At 48.0% G+C, this 10,294-nt stretch overlaps 1 protein-coding gene across 1 annotated transcript; it reads right to left on the bottom strand.

Annotated features, from left to right (window-relative positions):
* Window positions 1–4,526: 4,526 nt before the first annotated feature.
* LOC144716705 (LRR receptor kinase BAK1-like) lies at window positions 4,527–8,020 on the bottom strand. Its single transcript, XM_078591917.1, has 4 exons — window positions 7,394–8,020; window positions 7,067–7,327; window positions 6,075–6,854; window positions 4,527–5,177 (listed from the first exon to the last, which is right to left on the bottom strand). The coding sequence occupies exons 1-4, from the start codon at window positions 8,004–8,006 to the stop codon at window positions 4,717–4,719; spliced, it is 2,115 nt and encodes a 704-aa protein (XP_078448043.1). The 5' UTR covers window positions 8,007–8,020; the 3' UTR covers window positions 4,527–4,716.
* Window positions 8,021–10,294: the final 2,274 nt, after the last annotated feature.

Consider the following 10,294-nt stretch of genomic DNA (forward strand, 5'->3'; position numbering starts at 1 on the left):
TTATTGATGTTAACCATTGACCGTTGATAGTTTTGACCACTGGGTGATCGCTGACCAGTGGTTACAGTTGACTGTTGACCGCATTGTCAAAGATTGTCCAATGCAAATAGATGAGGGGTAAGCGTGAGATCAAGAGAATGGAATAGGGTTGGTGGAGAGAGAGATAGAGAGAGAGAGAAGGAAAGAGGGGGAGAGACTAGAATCAATCGAACAGAAGATGGAGAACAAAAAAGAATGGGGAAGATGGAGAATCAATCAAGAGAATGGGAGAAGAAGAGGATGGAAAAGATGATCAACAATGGGAGATAGCCTTCAGTAGCAATAAGGGTGGTATCCTTCATTGGTGGTGGCAGCTGAGAGATTGGGGGAGCCAAAATGCTAGAACAAAGCAACTTCTTGATCTAAACAAATTTCAAAAGCTAAAACAAGCTCAAGTTTGTGATCTTATAGATCCATTGATAGGAAGAAGGTTTCCAAAGAGAGGGAAAAGGATGGTGGCAGCAGTTGCAACTCCGATGTATATGAAGGTGGGATCGTGTGTGCCATCATGGTTACGTCGGGGTCAACTGTTGGTCGTTGTGGGCACAACCTGCGAGGAAAACATCTGTTGTCATGGCTGCAGCGTCGTCGATTCAGGGATGGTATCTCCACCATTCTCCCTCTCTCCATCTCCCTCGCTCAACCTCTTCCTCTTTCCCTCTCACTCTCTCTCCCTCTCTCCTGCTCTCACTCTCCCCCTCTCTCCCCCTCATTCTCACTCCCTCTCTGTCACGCCCCCTCTCCCGCTCTCTCTCTCTCTCTCTCTCTCTCTCTCTCTCTCTCTCTCTCTCTCTCTCTCTCTCTCTCTCTCTCTCTCTCTCTCTCTCTCTCTCTCTCTCTCTCTCTCTCTCTCTCTCTCTCTCTCTCTCTCTCTCTCTCTCTCTCTCTCTCTCTCTCTCTCTCTCTCTCTCTCTCTCTCTGCGGATTTAGGCTGATGTGCGGTCCGGTTAGGGTTTTCGAACCGCACATCGGACAGCCATATGATCAATCGCACCTCACATCGGTCAAGGCCCTGTGCGATGCGATTGTGCAATTTGCCACCGATTTTTCATAAAGTACTCTTTCGAAAAATGGCAAATCTCAGTACGACAAGCTCAGCAGTGAAGACCGCCTCCCCATCTCTGGCTCTTCGCCGCGCTGCCGCCCACCATTCTCCTCCGCGCCGCGCTGCCACCGCCACCATTCTATCTCCGCCGCGCCGTGCTGCCGCCCCCCACCATTCTCCTCCCCCACGCCGCCGCCGCCGCCCACCATTCTCCTCTGCCGCGCCACGCCATCGCCCCCCACCATTCTATCTCCGCCGCACCGCGCCGCCGCCCCCGCCATTTTCAGATTCCATATGGTTTTACTTAGGGAAATATGAAAGACAGAGACGCGGATGGGCATATCTATAAATAAAATAAATGCATTCCATTTATGTTCAATGGTCCGATTTTGTGCGATGTGCGGTCCAATTTTGTCGCACAAAATCGGTCCACACATCGGACAGAGCTTTTGTGTGATCAAAAAATTTGCACGCCGGCCGAAAAAATTGGACCAGACCGCACGACCTACTCTTCTCTCACTCCCTCCCTCACACTCTACTAAAAAAAAATCTCTCTCCTCAAAAAAATTCCCTCTTGCCTGCTCCCTCACACTCTCTCTCCCTCTCTCTCCCCCCCCCCCCCCTCCTCACTCTCTCCCTCTCACAATCTCCCTCTTAGCCAATCCCTCTCACCCTCTGTCACTCTCTCACTCTCGCACTCTTTCCCAGTTTGGCCCTCTCACTCTCTCGCTGTCTCACTCTCTCCCTTTCTCCGTCTTGCACATTCTCAGTCTCACTCTCTCACATTCCCTCTCTGTTTCTCGCTCTCTCTCCTTTCTCACTCTCATTATCTCCCTATATCAGTATCTCCATCTCTCACTCTCTCATTATCTCCCTCTTACTCTCCCTCTCACCCTCTCACTATCTCCTTATCTTACTCCCTTGCTATATCACCCTCTCCCTCATTCACACACGTTTTAACTGACATTATACTCCTTTCACTCTCTCATTATCAAACACCACTCCAACAGCCAAACTGATGTTTAGATGAAGTTTTGTTAGATGAAGTCTTGTTAGATGAAGTGAGATGACAAAGTCAACTTGACATTGACTTTCCCATTGACTTATCAACATGACCCACGAAGACCGAATCAAACTTCAGGTCTAGGTTTACATTTTTAGTAAATACGAATGGAGACCACTTTGTGTCCTTCCTTACTAGGGTTTGACGATCCCGATCTGGTCCAGGTTTTTAGCGAAAGCCTAAACCTTACCTAAAGTTCAGTCCAATTATGATCCATTCTTGATCGGTCCATGTTCTGTTTGATCCGGTCCTGGCATAGTCAGGTTGACTAGTCAATGACAAAATAGTAAAAAATTTATGTTGATAGTTATGCTGAACTTCAGCATAATGAGCTTTATAACTGATGGTAATGAGTGGCCCTTTACCTCCCTTTTCTTCTTTCCCCCCTCTCAATCTCCCTCTCTAGCTCTTTTCTCCTCCACACCTACCCTCATGGAGGACCTTCCGGGTGAATAGAGAAGGAAGAACATTTCTTGTAGCCTGCCTTTGGAGAATTAGGTTTTGATGGGGTTCTTGTAGCCTGCCTTTGGAGAAGAATTCCTCAACATTAACTGGGTGCCCACATATAGTCAAACATATGACTAGGGAATGGCACATCCAGGATGTGATGGCCCAGATGTGACGAGACGGACGATAAGAGATGACAAAATCGGGGACGTGTCGAGTAGTTTGTCATGTTCCCATCCCGTCACATGTCCCAGCATTTTGAATATTTCCGTCACATTCCCACCACGCATCACCATACGCGTCATCCCATCACTGTCATGTCACCGGATGGCGTCACTATCACAAGTGACGAAAATCGTTGTTAATTTTTCTGCTTTGTTTTTCCTTGACATTTTCTTCAGTTTGTAGGTAGCGAACGGAGGACGAAAGAGTGGTCAAGGGCAAGGATTTGAGGAAGAAATAGCAGGAGTCCAGGATTGGATTTCGAGGAGTCCAGTTCATGTTGAAAATTAAGTGGGATCTTTGTTTCTAGGTTGGCATTTTCGGGTTTGTATTTCATCGTTGTTTCTAGGTGGTAGAAATGTTCTTTCAAGCTGTAAATAGTGAAAGATGTGTTTGCCGACAAAATCCAAACCTGATTAATTTTTACGATCTCTGATTAATTTTCACGTTCTTTGTTTTTGGCATCACATTCTAGTTTCTTTTGACGAGTAATTAGTTTTCATCTATTTTTTTCTCACTCTAGAATCTTGTTTGGGCAGTCTCAGTCTACAGTTAGTTCTGATAATTTTTTTGATTCTTATGGTTTGACCTGTCCGCATGATTGCCTCTCCACATCCGTTCATCTCTCTATCCCTGCATTCAGTAGAAGGTAGAGAAGGAGCGAGGTCGAGAACCTCCCAGAGTTCCCCCAAACACTTCAGTGGGGAGTTGCACAGGACAAAGGAAAAAAACTCCTTCCCCCCAATGAAGCATTCAGGGAAACTCTTAGGAGAAACCCAACAACATAGGCTCATACATAATATTCCCTATATATCTGGGGAAAAAAGTATGCCTAACATGACCAATAATAATTCCTCCCAATTATGTAATTAAAATAATACACCTTAATGAACTTCTCAATATTTAAGACTACTACATGTATCAAAGATGTTGCACACTATTAATAATACTATTCTAGGGATAAAAAGTTCCCTTTAATTAGCTTTCTCCATATTTTGGATTTTTAAACACCATAGGCTCTTATATAATATTCCCTTTATATCTGGGGAAAAAATTACACTTGATATGACCAATAATAATTCCTCCCAATTATGTAATTAGAATAATACACCTTAATGAACTTCTCAGTATTTAAGAGTACTAAAGTACGAAATTTCTAAGGATTAAAATTCTTATGGTTTTTTTGGCCTTTTTAAATATTTTTAAATGTTTTTTGACTGACGTCATCCGTGACGTCCGTCCGGTCAAGTCACTCGTCCGAGGACCCTCGTCACCGTCGCAGATATCTCATCACTGTCATCATCACGGGCTAACAATTTTGTTACTGTCACCGTTACATCATCCGTTATGGTGCCGTCACCGTGACGTGTGACGTGATGGATGATGTTCGCCGTTGTCCGCATATGACGGCTACGCTGAGTTCAATAGAAACCTCTCTGAGGAGTTGGATTTAATACTTTTTAGGACTTTGAAAAATATATAAAATAAATATTGAAGATATTACCTCTGGTTTGGTCCGATTTAGTCATTGGACCTACACGTATCAGACCAACTGGTCCACACTAAAATGGAGGACCTGCTGTCCCAATATTCAAGAGAAATGTATCTAAAGTCACTCCCCCTCTCTACTCTCCCCCGACTCTCATACAGGCCTACATCAAGGTTAATAACAATATCCAATAACAGCATTTGAAATTAACTCAACTTCACTCAAATCGAACACACCCGTCCATACCATGGAAAACAAGTACCCCCAGATAAGTTAATGGGCTCCATATTACCCGAATTGTATCCAGACCCGTTAGCACCTAATTCGGATCTAAAGACAAGATCCAAATACCCACAAAAAAAAACAGAAAAAACAGACACCTAACTATTCGGCACCGGCCTTCTTCCTCAATCAACCGGCGAGCTTGCCGAGATCTTGCACCACCATCGCCATGCCCGGGCGGAGACTCGGCGCTTCGCTCGTGCACGCCAGCGCCATCGCCACGAGCTTCGCCGCCTCCGACCGGGGGTACTTCAACTCCAGCCGTGGATCGACGAGATCCTCCAGCTTGCAAGGATCGGCGAAGGGGCGCATCGGATTCGCCATGCTCTTCCCGGTGAGAATTTGCAAAACGATCACGCCGAAGGCGTAGACGTCGCTCTTCTCAGAGAACCGCCCGGCGGTGGCGTACTCCGGCGCGAGGTACCCCATGGCGGCGCTCGCCTTCTGGCTGGAGTACACGACGTCGTCCGCCAGCAGCCTCTGCACGCAGGCGCCGGAGATCAGCGCCTTGCACCGCTCGCCCAACAAAATCTTGTCCGTTGAAAGATTCTGATGAATCATCCCCGCCTTTGAGTGAAGATACTCCAGCCCTGCCCAAACGTCAACACTGTGAGAACAGCAAGAGTCGAATCGAGTGGAATTCAGTCGAATACAGTAGAACTCGATAGAATTCAGTCTAATTCAGTAGAACTTGGTAGAATTCAGTATAATTCAGTCGAATTCAGTAGAACTCAGTTGAATTCAGTCAAATTCAGTATAATTCAGTTGAATTCAGTAAAACTCAGTATAATTCAGTACAATTCAGTAGAACTCAGAAGAATTAAGTAGAACTCAGTATAATTCAGTAGAACTCAGTAGAATTCAGTCAAATACAGTAGAATTCAGTCGAATTGCAGTAAAACTCAGTAGAATTCAGTAGAACTCAGTAGAACTCAGTGGAATTCAGTAGAACTCAGTGGAATTCAGTAGAATTCAGTAGAAAGTAAATTTCAGTAGAACTCAGTCGAATTCAGTAGAACTCAGTATAATTCAGTCGATTTCAGCCGAATTCAGTCAAATTCAGTCGAAATCAGTAGAACTCAGTAGAATTCAGTAGAACTCAATAAAATTCAGTCGAATTCAGAAGAATTCAGTCAAATTCAGTCGAAATCAGTAGAACTCAGTAGAATTCAGTCGACTTCAGTAGAACTCAGTAGAATTCAGTCGAATTCAGTAGAATTCAGTCAAATTCAGTCGAAATCAGTAGAGTTCAGTAGAATTCAGTAGAACTCAATAAAATTCAGTCGAAATCAGTAGAACTCAGTAGAATTCAGTCGACTTCAGTAGAACTCAGTAGAATTCAGTCGAATTCAATAGAACTCAGTAGAATTCAGTAGAACTCAGCAGAATTCAGTCGAATTCAGTCGAATTCAGTAGAACTCAGCAGAATTCAGTAAAATTCAGCAGATCTCAGCAGAATTCAGAAGAGTTAAGATCAGCTCGCGCACCTCTAGCGACTCCATTCACAATGGCCACGCGCTCCGGCCAGGTCAGTACTCTGGGGTTGCTGACCTTCCCCTTCGTCTCCAAGTACTGAGAAAGATTGCCGTTGGGGGCGTAGTCGAAGACCAGGAAGCACTCCCCCCGGTCGGTAGAGCAGCAGAAGCCGTTCAGCGAGACGAGATTTTCGTGCGAGAGAGAAGTGAGAAGCTTCAGGCTATCGAAGAACTCGGCCTCCTCCGCTCGGCAGCTACTCCTGTTGATTCTCTTCACCGCAACTGAAGATCCGTCTCTGAGGAAGCCTCTGTACGTCGAAGCGAAGCAGCTTCTTCCGAGGAGATTAGCGTCGGAGAAGTGCTGAGTCGCGGACTCGATCTCCTCTAGATTGAATTTCGAGGTTTTTGAAGAGTCCCAGCTGCGACGACCGACTGCCGTTGACGGCGTTTTCGCTTCAACGATCAGTTCCGTGCTTTGCTTGCCGTCTGAGACCTCCAGCGAGCTCCCAATCTTTTGCTTACGGCGACGGTAGCACGCGAACGCCGTCAGTATGGCGAGAATGATCGTCGATCCGATGGCGATGGCGACGATCATGAGAGGAGACGAAGAGAAGGAATAGGATGACGTGGTCGAGTTGCTGCCGTTGGATTTGATCGCTGCGGATTGAGGAATCTCCGTGCGGGGGAGGCTGGCGTAGGGCTCTTCTTTGCAGAGGTCTAGAGAGGAGAAGCCTTCGCCGCAGAGGCCCTTGTTGTTCTTGTAATGGAATCCGCCGCCGAGTCTCTTCAAACCTTCACCAGAGGGAGAAATTAGTCAAGAAAATGGACGGGAAACGGAGATTCGGACGAAACGGGACTGACTGTGGCCTCCGTTCAGTCATCCGTTGCGATGTTGAATGTTTGGCTAATTTCTTGGTGAACAGAATGGAAAACGGACGCTCTCGTTCCGTTTTCCGTTCCACGGTGAGGACACATAAACCAAGCTAGGAAAGAAGAAGTTTTACCGTTGGGGACTTTGCCGGACAGAGTGTTGTTCCGAAGATCGAGAGATTTGAGACGTGGCAGAAGAGCGAGCTTCGAGGGAATGGAGCCGAAGAGCTGATTGCCGCTCAGATCAAGCCTTGTTAGCTCTGGTAGGTACCCGATACTGGCTGGAATGGCGCCGGCGAGATGATTAGATTGAATAGCGAGGACGTTGAGCCGATTCAGCCGTCCGATCTGACTCGGAATGCTCCCGCTGAGGCCATTGTAACCGAGCTGAAGAACTGCACATCAATGAAAAATCTAGGTAAACAGAACGGAATAATCTAATAGAGTAAGAATCATCTGACCTTGGAGGCCGGCCATGTTACCGATCTCAGCCGGTAACTCGCCGGACAAACTATTCACATTCAGGTACAGATCGGTGAGATCGACGAGGGAGGCGATTTCCAGAGGAATCTCGCCGCTAAGCCGGTTGTAATGGAGGAAAAGGCCGGAGAGCGACCGTAGTTTTCCCACCGCCGGCGAGATTTTGCCTGAGAGCCCCTTCCCCTGCAGAGAAATGTTGGCCACGCGGCCGTGCTCATCGCAGGCGATTCCTTCGAACTTTCCCGAACAAGGATCAGCGTCTATAGTCCAGGAGCTCAGAGAACAGCCGGTCGGATCCAAGGAAGCTTTCAGATCCATTAACACCGCCAGATCTGCGTTTTCGGCAGCGATTGCGACGAACATGGAGAGGAGAAGCGCGAAGACGGCGATCGAGCTTGACATTTTGAGGATTGTCGTCTGATCCGCAGAGTTCTGGGAAGAAGATATTGATGGCGAGTGGAGTGGAGCGCAATTACTGCAGAACACCTGCGGAGGTTGCGTCCGGGTCCCGCAGGAACAGCGAGATTTGAAGCTCCCGAGGACATGGCGGGCGGTCAAGTGAGGCCTTCGCCCGAGGCCGCTTATCAACCCCATTTTCAAATTTTGAATCTCGCATTTTCCCGCCAAACCGAACCGCCAGCTCGTAGACGGATGACGCCCCTTCGTCCGTCTCGCCCAACTCTCATCCAATCTCTTTGACGGTTGGTCCTAGTTAACACTAAACAGACAGACTTGCGCCTACACGTCAACGGATGACGGGTGACGGATGACGGAATATAAAGAAAGTGCCATTAACTTTGAAATTGGAAGGCCAAAAATTGGAGAAATATATTGTAGAATCGACTTTTAGACAGTCCGTCATTGGCCCCTGTTCAACCTCTCTGTCTCATCTGATGTATGAGGTTCTGAAAGGAGCAGTTTTTTTCTTACAGGAATGAAAAACCATCTTGTTCGTGTTCGTGCACCTTTGGCACTTTCTTCTTCGATTTGTGTGGTATGCTGAAATAAGGACGCTTAGTTTTATACTTTGAATGAAGCTTGGGTGAGGGTTAATGATTTGTAGGTGAAATTAATTCAGAATTATTTAGAAGAAGATATCCATTTTTACGTGATCTGGCTGCAAGTGGCGGAAGAGATTCTCGGTAAAATTGTTCACAAAAGAGAATGCAAGCAAAATAATTAGTCATTCCACGTCCAATGATGAGAGAAATCACTATACTTAATTGCTAAATGTTTTTTGTCAGAATTCAATGAAGACGATATCTTACATTTTATCAAATCAGATAGGTGGAGTTTTTGGTTCTACGGTTTGAATATGTTTGTATCAAATGAAATTTAATAAAATCACCATTTTTTGGGTTTCAGTGATGATGTTTGCCATCTATGAAGAATGACCTCCAATTTCGTTATCTCTATGACTCTTTTATCTAAAATTTGGAGGGCTTTGATTGTAGTTGATATTAATTGATATACAATGGATCTTTGTTTATCTTTGTTACATACAAGAGTTGGGCATGTTTTATACGTGGAAGGTATCTCCTAAAGCTTGACCCGAGAAGTCATTTTTATACTTCAAAACATATTTTTTTGGATATTTGAAGTGTTAACAATGTGCCACTCATGGCAACATGGCAGTATCTTCTAAATATATGGCTTCCCTTAATAGTGAAGATAAATTGATGCCGGACGTCGTCAAGACGTCGTCCGATCGACATCGAGGGTAGCGGCTCGGTATCGAATAAGGGTCTCTTTCGGACGACGATGGCAAGAGTCGTCCGATAATGCAGATGGACAGATATGGATGTAGACGGAAAATGCGAAAATCCTACGTGTAGTACGTGCAAGTGCTGATATGCGGGGGTGCCGTTCCAAAGATAGGGTAGGGTCAACCAGACCTCCCAAACCTCGCCCGAGAGGGTCGAGGGCGACTACGTTGCCGAACGGGGATATCCTGCTTAGAGGCTCACACTTGTCGGGCTAGCCCGACTCATACCAGCCAGGTAAGACTCTCACAGAAATTGTCACCGTTTTCTCAACCTGTCTCACTCTCACCTACGTCTAACCCGAGCGCGGAGGAGGCAATACGAAAGTATACTGCAAAAGGTAAGAGATGCAAAGAGCAGTAAGGAAGGGTACCTTCGTCGCGTCCGGCGATAGCTATTTCGTAACACAGGAGCCAAAGGGGAAGTAATGTCGAGGGCGCGGGTGGTAGAGTGGCACGGATGAAGGCGAGGTGGTGGCACGGGTAAGTGGTAGCGTAAGGGGCGGCGCAAGGCGCGGGCGCGGTGCAGCGCTATGACCAGGCGCCGGCACATTGGAATGTGCAGCTCGGGGCGTAGTTCGGTGACAGGGTGCGGCGTAGGGTACGGCGCCCGGGCCTGAGCCGGCGCGGCGTGGTGAGAGGCGCTGAGCTGGGCGCGGTTCAGAAGCTGGCGGCGTGGCGCAAGGTGTGGTCCGGCACGGAGGCGGTCGAGTGCCGCGCTGGGCTGTTCGCTGGCGGGCGAGGCGGGGCAGGCACGGACCGCAGCGCGGCGCAGGCGGCGACGGTCAGCCTGCGCGAGCGGGACACAGCGCGACACAGGGTGCCGCGCGGTGCTTGGCGCGACAGCTGCGGCAGCCGCGGGGCGGTAGGCGACGGCGTGGAGATGGCGAGCGGCGGCGTGATAAGCAGTAGGGGACGGTGGGAAAGGCAGCGGGAGCTGGCAGAGACGCGGCGTCCGGGGGCGAGAAAACGGTGGCGGCGGGCGTGAAGGTGGCATGTGACGGCGGGTGGTCGGCGGCGGTGGCGCGTGAAGCACGGGCAGCGGCGTGCTGGCGGGAGGCGACGGCGTCGGCGGCCATCTCTTTCCGTCTTCTCCTCTCCTTCCCTTCTCCTTCTTCGT

This window comes from Wolffia australiana, chromosome 2 (genome assembly GCF_029677425.1).
Source record: "Wolffia australiana isolate 7733 chromosome 2, ASM2967742v1".
Classification (NCBI taxonomy): domain Eukaryota; kingdom Viridiplantae; phylum Streptophyta; class Magnoliopsida; order Alismatales; family Araceae; genus Wolffia; species Wolffia australiana.